The sequence below is a fragment of the Octopus sinensis genome, linkage group LG11 (assembly GCF_006345805.1).
Source record: "Octopus sinensis linkage group LG11, ASM634580v1, whole genome shotgun sequence".
NCBI lineage: Eukaryota > Metazoa > Mollusca > Cephalopoda > Octopoda > Octopodidae > Octopus > Octopus sinensis.
In genome coordinates, this window is record NC_043007.1 from 48,126,095 (window position 1) to 48,145,060 (window position 18,966).

The following is an 18,966-nucleotide window of genomic DNA, read 5'->3' on the forward strand; positions in this document are numbered from 1 at the left end:
GTTTTAAATTTTCGAGGTGGGAGTAAATTGTAGGGATAATTGGAAACCAAATCACAAAAGTTTTGTTGGATAGTAGTTACTTTTATTGTTAAGTATCGATTGATCATTATTTTCTTTATCCAGCAGTTCTTCAGTGATGCGAAGTTTTCTGCAGAATTCCTGACAAATATCCGTCAAATGTAAATAATTAAAATAATGTAAATGAATTAGGTTGTTCAGGAGGTGACAAATCGAGAGCAGATATAATTTCAAGTGTGTTGCACGAAGTTGGTGGTGAACACACAAAAATCTTTTCATGTAAAAAGGAGAGCTGCTACTGCTATGCTGTATTTTTGACAATTAGTTAAAAAACACACACACTTCTCTGCATAAACAGATCACTGCCATTTGTATTCCTATGCGTCCAGCCCTGACTGGCTGGAGCATGCCATAGAACTACTGTACTATACCGCAACAGCAAAATAGAGCTTTCCTGATTCACTACAGGACCCCGTGTTCAGATTACAAGTAGATATAGAAAACAGTAAGAAAGAAAGAGAAGAAAAGATGCAAAACGAAATGTTCAAACAATGGGAAAAGAAAAATTGAATACATTAATAAAAATGCAAGCATGCAAAAATGAGACAAGGACAGGCATATATAAATAGTTTTACAAAGTCTCTTGAGTCAATGGACACGACGACCATTACGAGTTGTCATTCCGTATTGGTGGAGGAGACGTGTGTGGAGTGGTGTGTGGGGAGTATATGAGGCTCCGGGGTATGAACATCTGTATGGGCCCTTCTAAGTCTATCAATATAGTGTCTCTAGAACCATTATAGTCAATGGTGAAATGTTTATTAGAACGAGAAAGAACACGATAAGGTCCTGAGTAAGGTTAAGTGAGAGGACTTAGGGCGTCGTTTCTAACGAAAACTTGGTCCCACGTGGCCATATTCCTCAGGTTTCACAGTTTGGCGCCATGTGTTCGTCATTGGCAGGTCTTGAAGGTAAGAACGAAGGCGGTTAACACAAAGAGCAAGATCCTAAGCCAAAAGATCTATGGAAGCAAGCATCTGTCCCGGTAAAGACATTGGAACACCGTACAGCAGCTCTGCTGGAGAGTATCCGAAGTCCTCCTTGAACCTAGTTCAAATGCCGAGGAGTACTGTGGGGAGGTACTCGATGCAGCGTTGATTATCAGAGTAAGCACGAAACGCAGCTTTCAACTGTCGATGGAAACGCTCCACCATTCCGTTGGATGCAGGATGGTAATTTGTATGTATCCGTTGAGCACCGATGATCTTAGTAAATTCTGAGAAGAAGCGGGACTAAAACTGTCTACCACGATCTGTAGTGATGGTAGTATGGACACTGTAACGCGACATCCAGCCTGATACCAGCGCTCGCGCTACAGAGTCAGCAGAAATATCAATTAGAGGAATGGCTTCAGGCCAACGAGTGAAACGATCGATGCCAGTAGAATGTAAGTATATCCTTGACTGACGTGCCAGGGTCCAGCAAGATCAATGTGAATGTGGCGGAAGCATGCTTCTAGTGTGCTGAAGGTACTGAGGGTGCATGAATGTCTTTATGCACCTTCGACCCTTGACAGTGGAAGCAAGATCGAGAATAATCAGTGATGTCATGTCTCATGTTTGGCCAGAAGAATCTAGCCGTAATGAGCTTCATTGAGGCTGAGGCTCCAGGATATGGCAAATTATGCAGGCCTTCAAACACAGCTCGTTTATGGGTATTTGGAATGAAGGAACGATGTGAACCTGTCAATACGTCACATAGTATCATCTTGTCGGAAGTTGGTACAGACAAGTACTGGAATTTTCACATCGTACACTCAGAAGATATCTTGGGTGAGTCCAGAGGAGACTGCTCTGAGGAAAAAACATTCAGATCAATATCCACAGTGGATGCTACTGAATTGATTGGTAGACGGGACAGTGCATCTGCAGTAGTGTTTTGAATACCGAAGATGTGTTAAATATCACTGGTGAACTGTGATATAAAGTCCAGGTGTCGAGTTTCTCTTGGTGAGTACTTTTCCGGCTTAGACCGCAAGGCAAAAGTGAGAGGTTTATGGTCAGTGTATATAGTGAAGCTCCTTCCTTCAAGGATGTGTTAAAAATGCTTCACTGACAGGTATGTCGACAACAGTTTGGGACTGGACGCGCTGTAGTGTGTTTCAGCAGGTTTCAGCTGCTGATAGAAAAAGCAAGAAGTTGCAAGTGTTGCTGATAAAATTGCTGTAAAGCAGCACTAATTGCAGTGTCAACCACAAGCGAAAGCTTTGCATCGGAGACAGGATGTGCAATGAGAGCTGCTTTCAAAAGTTTGAGTAGGAGTCAGCGAAATGGTCTCATTCTTCTTCCGTCGGTTTTTGAAAAGTTCGATGAGTCGATACAGGGGTCCAGCACAGTGAGGAATAAAACAACAACAGAAATTAAGTAAGCCATGAAAGTGGCATAACTGACGAAAGGACGTCGGTGGAAGAATGTCCTCAATATCTCGCACTTTGCCTGGTAGAGATCGAATGCCGTCTTTGTCTGTGATGTGACCAAGAAACACAAGGGACAATGTACCAAAACACATTTAGCCAGGTTAATCTGCTCTTTATATTGGGTAAGTCGCTAGAAAAGTAATCTTAAATGAAGAGCACTTTTTCCGTTGAAGAATTGGCAATCAGAAGATCATCGATATAGGCATAAACGAAATCCAATCCACGAATGATTTCATCTATGAACCACTGAAAAGTGCTGGCAATATTTCAAAGGTCAAATGGCCTAGTCAAGGATTCGAAAGAGCTAAATGGAGTTGTTACTGCCACCTTCGGAATGTCTTCAGGGTAGACAGGGATTAATGGTGGTAACCCTAATGAGATCGAGCTTGGAAAACTTAGTATAGCTATGCAGTGATGAAGCGAAATCTTGAAGGTGAGGAATTGATACCTATCAGGAATAGTGATAGCATTGAGACGCTTAAAATCCCTCGTAGGACGTAAATCGTCAGAGTTCTTGGGGCCATGTGAAGCGGCTTGGCTCACTGACTAGTGGAAGGGCAGATAATTCCGAGCTGTAGCATGTGACTGAATTCAGCTTTCGCTGCCTATATCCTTCCCGGAGGCAAACGACAAGGACGAAAACACTAGAGCACCATTCTTTGAGATAAAATGTTCCGTTGAGTGATCAGGATTATTCACTTGGAATTTCAGGTTAGTGAGCTCCGGGGAAAGTCTAACATCGATTGGTATTGGTTTCCAGTCGCTGAGATAAAGAATACTGGGCTGACCGAAGAAGTGCTTGAAATTCAGCCAAAGATAGCAAAGTCTGAATTGTTGTCCAATAACTGTTGTTTACGCACATCAACCATGATAGAGTGGTGGTGGAGAAAATCCGCACCGAGGATTGGGTAAGGCAAGTCGACCTTGATGAAAATCCATTTGAAATCTCTTCGCAGAGCTAAATCCAATGAAAAAGAGATTTGGCCATGTGTTGGTATTGGTGAGTGGCTCACAGCTTGCAGGGTAATCGGAGAGATAGAAGGGCTATCTTTGATGAATTTCACTGGTCAAATACTGCAGGCAGCACCAGAATAAATAAGAAAATGTTTGTGCAACAATAAGTCCTCAACGAACAATGTTCGATTATGCAGGCGCGAACTGGGATCAGCTCTCTGCTCAGTGTCCCACTGTGGAATTTCCCTGCTTCGAGTAAGAACACAGTACATTTCTGGGCAGCAACATCAAAACGTCTATGGTACTAGCGGTGTGTCAATTAAAAATCAGGAGAGAAAGAACGTCATCTGGGAGATGAACGATTAAATGACCTCAGGCGTGGAGAAGAATTCCGTGCGGAATGGCCTGTAGGGTTGCCGCTTGTGTCGAATCATGCTCCGATGAGACAGATGCTACTAAAGACGAAGAAGAAGAAACTGCTGCAGGTAGCCGGGCCGGTATAGTAACATCACTTTGACCAGCATAATCCAATATCTTATCAGTTGTGGAAGTCAATTGGTCCACAATACTGACCTCCATCATGGGAGCAAGGATGGCCTGCACGTATGATGGTAAAGCTGTTTAATAATAATGTCCGCAGATGCGCCCTCCGTTAGCTCCCACATCCGGCAAAGAAGTTGGGTCAGCATTCTATCGCCCAAGCGCTTCTCATTTACTAAGGTGCGAAAACGTTTCTCCACGTCTGACTGAGAACCTTGTTCTTTATGGAATAATAGGAAGTATTGTGATGTGGGTCTGTGATGAAATCCTTCAAATTGGCTGCTAGGGGAGCCTGAATGGCGCTTGACAAGATGTATAACTATTGCTACTCCGACGTAATGTTGTTTGCGACGAAATGCACTTCCATTTGTGCGAACCAAACTCTTACATCACTACTGAACATTGGCAGCGTGCTTCATGCCGGCCAAGGAATGCAACACGTATAAATTAGCAAAAGGTGACGAGCACTGCTTTCACGTAGAATAAATCACAAGTATGGCTAGAATAAAAGAATTAACCCTTATATTGTTTTGGGATTTTTTTTTTTATAAAACCAAATCCAGGAAAACGGCGTAAATTTACAAACCAGTCCCGGATTTAACATCAATGGTTGCGAGCATGTCCGGTGTTAATTGATTAAATTTAAATTTTTCACACTCTCTACTAACAACCCCAGCATAGGTGACGAAATCTTCATAATTTTTTTGACCAAATTTAAACATTGCCAGCGAGTACTGAACAGGGGACTTGTTTCACATAAAATTTTCAACAAAAATTAATTGTTTCATCGAAACAAATCTCAGTAGGGTATAATTACTATATTTTTCGTGTTCAGCAGGGGATAACTGTCTTAAAAGTAGTCGTACATTTTTCTTGTCAGACTAATTCTTACATTCTTCTTTGAAAATTTCTTCGTATCTTCGAAAATAGGCAGAGAAGGTAATCCCTTCTTCTGAATTATAACTGAATTCTTCAACTGAATCTTCTACGCTGTCTGGCGAGTATGAACCTGGAGTATATTCTGACTTCTTCAACATTAATTCCAGCAACTGTTGGTTTTGTTGTTGTTGCTCTTGTAGTTGATATTGTTGCTGTTGTAGTCATCGTTGTTGATGCTGTTGCTGTTGTTGCAACTGCACCAAAAACTATATGTTTGCAACTGCACCAAAAACTCAAAAACTGTATGTATTTATTTTTGAAATTTTCATTTTACTATCAAAAGCTGGTGCCAATCAAACAACTGACAAAATCATTTAAGTGTTGCACAAAATGCTTTGCAATATTTAGTTAAATTCTGTAATTATATCCAATAAAAGTTGACCTTGTTTTTCTCCCCTTCAAGGTCAATCAAATTATGTGTCACTCAAGTATTAGGATCTTTGAGTATTAGGATCTATGTGCTTAACGCTCCCTTTCCATTTAAAATTACTGAACTTGATCCTGAAATTGCAGCAGTCACATTTATGTATTGTTATTGTATTTATAATTGCGCATGTGTTAAATGTGTTACTTTATGTGTAATACAGTATGTTATCTATTGTACCTGCACACTAAAAAAATAAGACGAACTCAAAGGAAGAGAATTCACAATATAATTTCACTTATAATTTCATCGGTGAAAGCAGTAAAAATAAAATGGTGGATTTGGCAAAATTATTCTAGATTTCTAGCAAATGTCATCATTAAAATGCTATCTTTACTGTCCATAATTTCAGTCTTGGGATGAAGACTTAGAATATGTAGCTCAGAAATGGGCCGACAATTGCTATTTTGAGCATGAACCAGCATTCTGGAGAATAATACCTGGTAAGAAACATATTAACTTTTGTATGTTAATGTTCTTTAATGTATTGTGAAAATAACAAGAATGTAGAAATTTAGATTGTGAAAATGGCTTGAGGAAACTCATTTGTTTCCACATGTATCGTTAATCTATCTATCTATCTACACACACACGCACACATACATATACACTTATACACAGATATATATACTTACATACACGCATGCACACATACACTCATATATACCTATAATATATATATGTATGTGTGTGTGTGTGTATGTATGTATGTATGTATGTATGTATGTATGTATGTATGTATGTATGTATGTATGTATGTATGTATGTATGTATGTATGTATGTATGTATGTATGTATGTATGTATGTATGTATGTGTGTATGAAAAGAAAGAAATTATCAAATAGTGCAGTATGGCAGTATTGAAAACAAAGCACCAACAGGTTAAAGTATAAATCAAAGATAGTGGTACAACAATGCACCAATATTTACTGGAAATCGCAGTCGATAATATACGACGCTATAGTAAAGCTTCACTGTACATTATATATATATATATAATAACAAAGGGTGAAATTAATTAATTAAGAAGTAGTCAGTAATTTCACCAAGTAGAATTCGGCATGTAAAAGACCAATTCATGGTAAGTTTAAGTAATACTAAATAATTAGGGTTCAGCAACGATTTGCCTCACCACACACCGAATTTAGAAATAGAAGGAATAGCCAAGACTTTTTGACTGCTATTTATATATATATATATATATATATATATATATATACTGGCAAAAATGTTTGCGAGTGGCAATATAAAAATTTCATCTTACCTGTAAGAACAATATTAAATAAATGTACAACCCAGATGTGGATAATCTAGGACCTAGGTTTCGAACTTTCCAAATTACGTTTGATAATGTAAATTTGATTAGATCTCTTCGGCTAGGCGTTCAGACGAGTAATATCGGCATTGAGGTAGCAACATTTGAAATTTTGTCTATGTGAATCTAGCCGAAGAGAACTAATCAAATTTACATTATCAAAAGTTTGAAACCTAGGTCCTAGATTGTCCATATCTGAGTTGTACATTTATTTACTGTTGTTCTTACAGATAAGATGACGTTTTTTATGTTCGTCGCCCGCAAACATTTTTGCCAGTATATATATATATATATATATATATATATATATATAGATATATATATATATATATTATAAAATGAGATAGGGGTTGAAAATTCAACCCACCATGGGATAATATATATCCAATATACTGCTAGATAGGTACCCAACAAGACTAATACATAGATGTTAAAAATTGCCAAACAATCAGTTCATCTATTGTATTATATGGGTAAAGGTAATAATATTACCGTAAATTAATACTACAAAATTAGAAAATGGAGAAACATACTTAGATCAATAAAACATCAACTATCAGATGATACCCAATCAATACTTTATTACACCATTACATATCCGTAAAGGCATTATACAAAATATACAGTAAAAGTAAATAGACAAAGAGATATAAGTATAAAATTTCAAATATAATATGTAATTAAATCAAATCTGACAGCTGTTTCGGCAGTGAGGGCAGTCATACCTCATTTAACCTATAAGCCATAAAGGCAGGTATAAATGAGGCATTAACAAGGATGCCCCACGGCCTCTTCAGAGAATTAAATTTGTTATAATTGTGAAAAAGATTATTTAACCATATACATATAAATATAAAAATATAAAAATGTAAAATATAAAAACTTATACATAAACTTCATAACGCTACACTTATATAATATAATACTCATTGGTACAATAATGCAAGGTAAACAGAACAAAATAAAACAAAATATATATCAGTGTATATATTAATATTAATAAGCACCGTTATTATACATATTTGGCTAATAGTTTTTTTAAAAAACTAACACATAGGGAGATGAAAAATAATAATTAAAACCATGGTTCAGTTCATAAAATTATAAAGCTATAAAAGTCAATAAAAATTACTATTAATATTAATAATAATAATAATAATAATAATAATAATAATAATAATAATAAATGCCCTGATGCAGTACCAGGCAGTGGCTCTCATGGCTTCTGATCTTAACTGATTGGAAGTGTTATCATGTACATTGTTTTGTCTTGGTATAAAAGATGGGCTACAGCAAATATTCTGCTCAATACCACAGATTTGCTTGTCAGTTGTTTGACCTTAATCAGTTGAGCATGTCCCTTAGTGGCTGACGATATGTGCATCTCTGATCACGAGCAGAAGTAGTGGGGGAGCATCATAGCCATGTGTTGAGAGGGATTCTTTGGGGTTTGAATAGTTCACCTCTGGAAACATGGGTGGTTCTTTCAGCATCCTTAAACAACCCTTATTCAGGGACCGTTTGAGCGGGATGGGTTACTCAACCTGAAGAAAATTTTAACTGGGCCCCACCTGCAAGGTCATGTGCTGTTTATCTTGATATGAAATCACCATGTCGCGCACATATGGTTGTGATGCATGTGCCTGGTGTACCTTTATCAGACAGGTAGTCATGATGGGTATATTGGGCTTCGTATATTTTACCCCAGTGTCACTTTGATGGCATGAACTGCTCTCTCACTCAATAATAATAATAATAATAGATACAGTTATGTTTGCACCAAGTCCATCCTTTCAAGATCGAAATAACTATGAGTTTAGAAATACTGACCACTAGGTAATGATAATTTAGATTAATTCGATTGGCTAGTGGTTTGAAATTTAAATCACAAAAGAAATTATACGGTTGGTTAGTCAAGGAACGTCAATATTCACACGCGCATCCACAGATCAATCGCACATACACACATAATTATATGTATACACATACACTTATACACATACATAACCACAAGCAACTAGCACATAGATAAACAAAAAGGGAAGCAACTATGCTGCCATTTAGTCCTTCAAAATTATAACTATGCCTCAAATAACAAAAATGATCCACTCATGCATTTCATAAAATATTTAATTTAAAGATAGAAATATATTTTTAAATATCAGTATGTTACGAAGTCAGATACTATTTCATTGGGTAACTTAAAATTTATAACACCGGTTTGTTGCATAGTAAACATACGGTTGTTAGATTTACCGTAAGTTTGTTACTTACGGTAAATCTAACAACCGTATGTTTACTATGCAACAAACCGGTGTTATAAATTTTAAGTTACCCAATGAAATAGTATCTGACTTCGTAACATACTGATATTTAAAAATATATTTCTATCTTTAAATTAAATATTTTATGAAATGCATGAGTGGATCATTTTTGTTATTTGAGGCATAGTTATAATTCTGAAGGACTAAATGGCAGCATAGTTGCTTCCCTTTTTGTTTATCTATGTGCTAGTTGTTGCTTGTGGTTATGTATGTGTATACATATAATTATGTGTGTATGTGCGATTGATCTGTGGATGCGCGTGTGAATATTGGCGTTCCTTGACTAACCAACCGTATAATTTCTTTTGTGATTTAAATTTCAAACCACTAGCCAATCGAATTAATCTAAATTATCATTACCTAGTGGTCAGTATTTCTAAACTCATAGTTATTTCGATCTTGAAAGGATGGACTTGGTGCAAACATAACTGTATCTATTATTATTATTATTATTATTATTATTATTATTATTATATTATTATTAATATTAATAGTAATTTTTATTGACTTTTATAGCTTTATAATTTTATGAACTGAACCATGGTTTTAATTATTATTTTTCATCTCCCTATGTGTTAGTTTTTTTAAAAAACTATTAGCCAAATATGTATAATAACGGTGCTTATTAATATTAATATATACACTGATATATATTTTGTTTTATTTTGTTCTGTTTACCTTGCATTATTGTACCAATGAGTATTATATTATATAAGTGTAGCGTTATGAAGTTTATGTATAGGTTTTTATATTTTACATTTTTATATTTTTATATTTATATGTATATGGTTAAATAATCTTTTTCACAATTATAACAAATTTAATTCTCTGAAGAGGCCGTGGGGCATCCTTGTTAATGCCTCATTTATACCTGCCTTTATGGCTTATAGGTTAAATGAGGTATGACTGCCCTCACTGCCGAAACAGCTGTCAGATTTGATTTAATTACATATTATATTTGAAATTTTATACTTATATCTCTTTGTCTATTTACTTTTACTGTATATTTTGTATAATGCCTTTACGGATATGTAATGGTGTAATAAAGTATTGATTGGGTATCATCTGATAGTTGATGTTTTATTGATTTAAGTATGTTTCTCCATTTTCTAATTTTGTATTATATATATATATATATATACACACAAAATTAAGAGGAATGACCAATAAATTGGACACCTAATATGCTAAACATAGACGTCAAATCGCCATTACCACGAAGAGTGTGTTCTCAAGAAAAATCTCAGCAAAACACCAGTATGTTAAAATGAGCAAGACAAATGAAAATATACGAAATAAAAAACGATTACCTACGTACCATGGTTTCACTTGTTAATATTTACCTATGTAAATACGTAAATATCTGCATAATCATCAGTCTGTCGCTTACAAAACGCAATTTCCAGAACTAGATACTGAACGCTCAACCGAAATAGAGAATGTATAGAGTTCTACAAATTATATTTGGGTGTATTTTTCAAATGTTTTCACTTTGGCGCGCTTGATAACGTACATTTTATATATATATATACAGTGAAGCTTTACTCTCGTGTCGTATATTATCGACTGCTATTTCCAGTAAATATCAATGCATTGTTGTACCACTATCGTATATTTGTATGTATGTATGTGTGTGTGTGTGTGCAGTGTAAAGTACGCTATATATCCAAAAATTCGGGCTCGGTGGTATGTTCTACTCAGCTCTTATATTTAGTGTGGTAAGACAGGAGGGATCAAGTCACAGAATACGCTAGATTGTGGGATATGAGCTACATGATAGTATTAACAAAATATACAAAACATATTTTGTATTCTATGCTTTATGGAACATACGCACATTTCCCTAAATTAAGCGACAGGTTTACGTAACTGTTTATTGAAAATTATATAATCTTATTAAATCACCTACTCAGTGTTTACTGATAAATATAAAGAATAGTGTTACACGTTCAATACGAAGTCTGATCAATAAGTATCTGGACATTGTAACGAGGCTAAAACATGCAGAGTGAAGCTGCTTTGCAAAGATTGACCCTGAACTTTGATGTTCATGCATACTAAGTTTTAACGTTCTAGCTCACTTCTGGTGTTTACAACAGTGCTTGGAAGGAAGGTATGTAGCGTGTGTTCGTCGCATTAACCATGACAGAGAAATTTGTCACGGCAACACCTGCTCAGAGGCCTACGAAAAGTTGCAGAAAGTGTATGGAGACGGGTGTATGAGCTGCAAACATGTATACGAGTGGTTTAGACGTTTCCACAATGGCTGAATAAATGTTGATATTGACGAACGTTCTGGGAGATTAGCAACCAGCAGAACTCAGAAAAACATCGCAGATGTGCGTGCAGCTATGAGGGGAAATCGTTGAATCAGCATCTGTGAGTTATCAGAGAATGCGCAAATTAGTTACGATTCAGTCCATTATCACTAAAGATTTGGGTATGAGACGAGTGTCTGCCAAGTTTGTGCCAAAACTGTTTTCAGCTGACCAAGAAGACACTCGGGTTTCAGTTGCACAAGATCTCTTTGATTGTGTCGAGAACGATGAAAACGTTTTGAAAACTTTGCGTAGGTCTCTGAGCAGGTATTGCCAAGCTTTTGGCAAAATTTGATGCAGATTCTCTGCTTAACTTTCTCTGTCATGGTCAACGCGACGATCACACGCTACAGACGTTTCTTCCGAGCACCGCTGTAAACAGCGAAAGTGATCTAGAATGCTAAAACTTAGTGCGCATGCACATCAGAGTTCAAGTTCAATCTGTGAGAAGCAGCTTTACACTGCATACTTTAGCTTTGTTACTATGGCAACAGACCGGATACTTATTGATCATACTATGTATATAACCCCATTTTGCAAATTATCAGTAGCATCTGTGGAACAGTGTAACTGGGGGCACAGAGTAGAAGCAGAAAACAAACGGAAGATGGAGATCAAGGCTATGGCCTTTCGTACCCATAACATAAGAATTCCATGGCTATTACTCCCATATTAACTGTATGACAGGTAGTGCACTAGTATAGTTCAGGATATTTCTGTCCAGTAATTTTGGAACATTTTATTCTGTAAGTGTGTGCGGTATTAAGGTGTTTTCTATTACATGATACAGTCTTGAAACCCTCCTTTGTACACAGGGATGCTTACCTCCCCAGTATGGTATTGCACGTCCTAGCATTGACCAATACACTTTATAAGTAATCTCAGAATCCTCCAAATTATGGATATCATCAGCTTGTAAAGTGGAATGGTTAAGGCCAAAGGTGGGAAACGAGTACCTATGCATAGAAATACGCTGATTCACAGGGTTAATACAAGGTTAATTGTGGTGCCTACGCAAAATTTATTATTATGGTGTCTCCACATACAAGAGAACATTTCACTGTAGTAACTGCTGAAAACATTTGTGACTAATTGTATGATATGGGGGTATTAGCCATGGAATTCCTATACGACATAGACACCTAGAACAATTAGTGAAAGCTTGATATATATTCTATCAAACCATTCTCACTCACAAATAACCACTCGTTTTACTTTTTTGAAAGGGAAGTCCAATGACTGGACGGAAGCAGTTAAATTCTCCTAAATAATACCTGTATGGAAAATTAAATATTAAAATGATTTTTGTATTTTAGGAAAATTTGACGTTGGACAGAATTTGGGCCTCAGACATAGCAATTGGTCACACGTAATAGGATCATGGAATGCTGAAAATAGGAGCTTCACTTATAATGGAACAAATGACTTTCGAAAGACAGGACATTATGGTCAGGTATGTATAATATATATAAAATAATCTCTCTATATATAAACGGCAAAACGTCTGTGTGTGTGTCCTATATACAAATCCACAATTTTTCAATTAGAGGGCTTGTACTTTCTATGGTCATTCAAAAAACCGTTCAAGGGTGGTCGTGCACATCTTTACATTTCCCCAGTCACCTCGCAAAGCCATTAAAAAAATCAATAGAACTAACTTTTTTATGAATTTTCTATCCAAAACCCAATCAAAATGCCCGAAACGTGATACGCCAATTGAATGCTAGCTAGCTGTATGTAATTGGTCGGAGATTTGGACAGTACCCGCGTGTATGTGCGCACGCACGCAGCTGTATATGCATGCACTGGCACTATGACCCGGCGTTGCCGGGTCATAGTGCTAGTATATATATAATCTATTTAATGTCATATTATAATGTTGGTTATTCATGAATATGAATATATATATATATATATATATATATATATATTATATATATATATATATATTGGGTTAGTGCATAATTATTGCGGCTCTATTTCAACAAATTTTATTCAATGAAAATAATAACAACATGTAATAAAAACATCTTTAAATGATTATTCCGGAGCATATTTACCATCTACTTCAATTACTGTTTCCCATGGAAATTGAAGTGTGGCGCTCAGTCAAATGATAATATAAAAGAACGATAAACGTCGCCCTTTTCAATCCTAGCCAGGTTCATGGGCCCGGTTTCCCGGTTGCTGTGGCGTATGTGTTCCCCCTAGCTGGACGGGACGCCAGGCAACCGCAGCGTTACTCAAGAAACAGGAAGAGAGAATGAGAGAAAGTTGTGGCGAAAGCGTACAACAAGGGTCGCCCCCCCCCCCAACCGGAGCCTCGTGGAACTTTTAGGTGATTTCGCTCAATAAACACACATAACGCCCAGTCTGGGAATCAAACCGCTTTCCTCCGACCGCGAGACCGCTGTCCTAACCACTGGGCCATTTCGCCTCCACAAATAATAATATAAATAATATATATATATATATATATATATATATATATATATATATTATATATATATATATATATATATATATATATATATATATATATATATATATATATATAGATATAGATATATACACACACACATACACACACACACACACATTCTGCATATATGGGTACAGGATGTCGCTAACAGTAAACAACATGTAATACAAAAACAAATGTGTTCAATACGGAAACAACGAGACAAAAAATGGAAAACAGGACAAGTATAGCACAAAGAATGACCCTTCATCAGTCTTCGAGCATTGAAGGACAATATGAGTCTTATAAGACAGTTGCTCCCATAAGTACCAAAATAAAACTTGGAATTTATGGAGGGTCAATGTTGGGAACAAAACAGGACAGTGGAGACATACAAGGAAACCGAATGAAAACAAACATGGAGGGTCGTTAGACCAGAACGAGGGTGAAATAGCGAACACTAGAGAAATATTTTCTTTGACAAGAGAAAAGATAGAATACGTTCAGTCTTTAGGACAGTCCTGAAAGTTAAGAAAGATGATCATGTGAGGAAAAGAAAGATGGACAATGTTCACGTGTGAGCAACAAGAAAGAGGATAGGAGAGAGATTGACAGATAGATAGTGGTGAAGGGGAGAAAAGGGAAAAGAGAAAAGAATGGGAGTGGATACGAAAGGGGGAGAAATCAATATAGAGTAGAGTCGCATCAAAAATATTAAGATAAACTTACTTGGAACACTCACCAGCTACGCCGATAATACAAAAGTACTGCAGGCGGTCAAGGATCCTTCTGACATCCTAAGACTGCAGAATGACCTGAACGCAATATATAAATGAGCTGATGAGAATAATATGCAGTTCAATGGCGCAAAATTCGAAGCACTCGGCTATCAGCCCACAAATAAACTGCAGTTGAAGTACACGGGACCAGAAGGCAATGTAATTACAGAGTTAGAGTTGGTGCATGAATTGGGAATCCACGTGAGCAACGACGCAAGCTTCGATGTGCATATTGCTCAGATGGCAATACTATGCAGGTGGATGACAAGTTGGATCTCTAGATCCTTCAGGAACAGGAAGAGCAACAGAGACACAATGCTTCTGCTTTGGAGAACCTTTGTCCTCAGTTGTATGGACTACTGCTCCCAACTGTGGTCCCCACAGAGTGTAAAAGTAATTGCAGAACTAGAAGTGATCCAACGCCACTTCACAAAGAAGATAGACTCCTTAAAACACATGGACTACGCTCTTCTAAAGAAAGGGACACAAAAAAAAAACAAGGAGAGAAAAAAATGTGTGTAGTGGCTAACGATCTATCATGGCAACTGACTCGGACAGAAGGGTCACACACGAGAAGGATAGTAGGGGAGATAACAAAGTAAAGATGACCCCCAACATGAAGGTGCGTTTGTGTATAAGAGAGTATGTATGTGCATGTGAAAGAGTGCTGGTGGTCTGGATGTGTGCGTGTATGTATGTGTAGGTGTGAAAATGTGGAGATGGGTGTGTGGGTGGTGTGTTGTGATGTGATGTGTAATGTTGTATGGTGTAGTGTGGTGTGGTGTGATGTTGGGAGGTGTGGGGAGGCGAGATTAGGGAAACCACGGGTGGGGGGTGGGTTCGCCTGAGGGTTGGGGTAGAGTTGGGGTTGAGGTTTGTGGGTAGGCAGAGGGTGGGGGTAGAGGTATGTGAGGAGAGAAGAAAGGGAGTAAGAGAGGAGAGAGAAAGAGAGGGTGAAAGAATAAGGGAGAAGAGAGAAAGAGAATAAGAAAGAAGAGAGAAAGAGGGAAGAGAGAAAGAGGAAAGAGAGTAAGAGAGAAGAGAGAAATAGAGAAAGAGAGTAAGAGGAAAGATGGGTGAGAAAAAGAGTAGGAGAGAAGAGAGAAGAGGGAAAGAGAGTAGGGGTGAAGAGAAGTAGGAGTGAAGAGAAGTAGGAGTCGGGGCAAGAGAGGAGAGTTGGGTGGGAGGAAGTAGGAGGGATGGGGGAGAGAGAGGAGAGAAGGAAAGTGAGAGATAAGAGAGAAAGCGAGTAAGAGAGTAGGGGCGAAGAGATGTAGGAGTGAAGAGAAGTAGGAGTCAGGGAGGAGGTTAGATGAAGAGGGGGAGGAGAGTTGAGCCCAAATGGCATAAAACAGCGAAGAGAGAAGATTAATCCCTGTTCACAGTGCAAACAGGAGTCCGGATGGCCTCTGTGCAAGAACAATTCGATCACAGACAGGTGTTACAAGGAGTGACCGATGGAGCGGAAATGGTATAAGACCAGGGTGTCATTGCCGAGGCAGATGTCTCGGGGTGTTCTGCGAACTGGTCAGCCAAGCGGCATCCCATTTGTCCGATGTACAGGGAATGGCAGTGAGAACAGGAGATGCAATAGATGATATTGCTGGAGGTGCAGGTGAAGGAGTCGGTGATGTGATATATATATATATTGGTCCTTCACGCACACATACACAGCCACTAACACCAAAAACATCAAAAAGTCCTGGCAGTCATTTGTAGACACCATTACGAACATATGTGCAAAATCCCTAGAAATAGAAAAACTCTCATCAGGAAAAATTAAAAGAATTAACAAAAAAATCAACAAGCTGAAATACTGTCAACAGCAACACACCAACCTGACTGCCATCTTGTCGCTAGAGATTAAAAAACATTAACTCCAAAACAACATGATGTCTATCATCAGTAGTCAGAAAAGAGCTGAAGAAGCCTGGGCCATTGAGAAGATCAAACTCAATCCCAAAGTGTTCTTTTCATTTGCAAAAAAACACAGTCACTGGTTCTACTGTTGGCCCTCTGATTGATGAAAATGGTACTCTTCAAGACAATGCCAAAACCATGGGAGAGATGTTGCAGAAACAATACTGCTCTGTTTTCAGCAATCTTGATATGACTGATCTGGGCTGTATCAGTGATGTTACTCTCCAATACACTTTATTGGACATAACCTTTGGCGCTCCTGATGTCTTAGCAGCAATAAAGGAAATGAAGCATAATTCAGCAGTAGGTCCCGATAGGTTTCCTGCTTGTGTCTTGAAGATGTGTCAATACCAACTTGCACCCCCTCTAGCCAATCTGTGGCAGAACTCACTGGATGCTGGATATATACCAGAAGACCTTCTATCCCAGTCTGTGGACAACATAAGCTGGGCTACACATATAAGCAGCAAAGTTGACATGGCCCGCAGAATGTGTTCCTGGATTCTCAGAACCTTCCAGTCGAGAGATTCCCACACCATTATCCTTCTCTTCTCCACTTTTGCCCGACCCCACCTTGAATACTGCTATCCACTGTGGTCTCCCTACACGAAACAAAATATTATGAGAATTGAAGCTCCCCAAAGGTCAATCACAAAAAAGAGGTAGATGGCATGTCAGACCTCGACTACTGGGGTAGACTAGAAAAGCTGAAAGTATTCACTCCAGCAACGCCGTGAACGCTACATTATCTGTATGATGTGGAAAATATTCCATCAGCACTGTCCGAATGATGTTGGGTAAAACAAAGCCTTATGACTGGTTTAGGTTGAGGGAAACTGAGAAAAAGAACCTTATAAATATGTGTGTGTGTGTGTATGTTTTTGCATCTGTGTCCCCAGCCACTGCTTGACAACTGGTGTTGATGTGTTTATGTTCTTGTATCTTGGTGGTCCAACAAAAATGATCTATAGAATAAGTTCCAGGCTTAAAAGCAAGTACTGGAGTCGATTCATTCAACTAAAAATTCTTCAAGGTGGTGCCCCAGTATGGCCACAGTCTAATGACTGAAACTAGTAAAAGATAAAAGATTACTAAGTGGACTCTCTTAGTAAAGCAAGAAACGTTGGATAATTTAGAAAACATCAAACTCCTTCAGTTAAACAAATACAAAAAAGAAACAGAACGACTCCAGTTTGTGTCAAATAAATTTAGAAAGTAAATCTTATAAAATCTTTTTAATTAGTGTGACTCGCTTGATGACAAGTCCTGTTTCATGAACATTTTCAACAGACTCATATATATATATATATATCATCATCATCATCATCATTGTGTAGCATCCACATATATACTCTTTTACTCTTTTACTTGTTTCAGTCATTTGACTGTGGCCATGCTGGACCACTGCCTTTAGTTGAGCAAATCAACCCCAGAACTTATTCTTTGTAAGCCTAGTACTTATTCTATCGGTCTCTCTGCCGAACCACTAAGTTACGGGGACATAAACACACCAGCATCAGTTGTCAACCAATGTTGGAGGGGACAAACAGAGACACACAAACATATACACACGTACATACATATATATATATTGGAAGGTTTGGAGATGATGTACAGGTATTTTATATTAGAAGAAATGAGGTACTCAGAAAATCGGATGGTTTATATTTACAGATATTTATTTGTATATTACATTTTTTATACATCATATAACTTAGATCATGTATGAGCGCTTTCTCCAATTCTAGTGGGGTTTTCAAATCATATATATATATATACAACTGGCTTCTTTCAGTTTCCATCTACCAAATCCACTCACAAGGCTTTGGTCAGTCCGAGGCTATAGTAGAAGATACTTGCCTAAGGTGCCACGCAGTGGGACTGAATCCAGAGCCATGTGGTTGGTAAGCAAGCTACTTACCACACAGCCTCTCCTACGCCTATATATATATATATATATATATATATTTCTTTACTACCCACAAGGGATTAAACACAGAGGGGACAAACAAGGACAAACAAATGGATTAAGCCGATTATATCAATCCAGTGCGTAACTGGTACTTAATTTATCGACCCCAAAAGGATGAAAGGCAAAGTCGACCTCAACAGAATTTGAACTCAGAACGTAACGGCAGACGAAATACAGCTACGCACACACACACACATATATACACATAGACATGTATATATTCATATATATACACATGTGGATAGATAGATAGATAGATAGATAGATAGATAGATATGTTTCTTTATTAGCCACACAGGGCCGCACACAGATAGAACAAATTACAAGGTAGAGCTTTTCTTTTGAAGGTTTAAAAAAAAAAATAAATAAATAAATGATAATAATAATAAAATAAAAAATAAAATAAAATAAAAAAGGGGGGGGTCGATCAAAAGGGATCGTAAAAGGAGAGAAGGAGGACAAAAAAGGGGGAGATAGATAGATAGATAGATAGATAGATAACTTTCTTTTATTAGCCACACAGGG

At 37.5% G+C, this 18,966-nt stretch overlaps 1 protein-coding gene across 4 annotated transcripts in view; it reads left to right on the plus strand.

Annotated features, from left to right (window-relative positions):
- Nucleotides 1–18,966, plus strand: part of LOC115217114 — a 295,576-nt gene that overhangs the window by 223,083 nt on the left and 53,527 nt on the right. For 3 of the 4 annotated variants that reach the window (XM_036507465.1, XM_036507464.1, XM_036507466.1), the window contains 2 exons: nt 5,704–5,794; nt 12,626–12,765. In XM_036507465.1, the coding sequence (XP_036363358.1) occupies nt 5,704–5,794; nt 12,626–12,765 (231 nt within the window). The remainder of the gene's footprint in view (nt 1–5,703; nt 5,795–12,625; nt 12,766–18,966) is intronic. The other variant, XM_029786713.2, reaches the window with a different exon arrangement.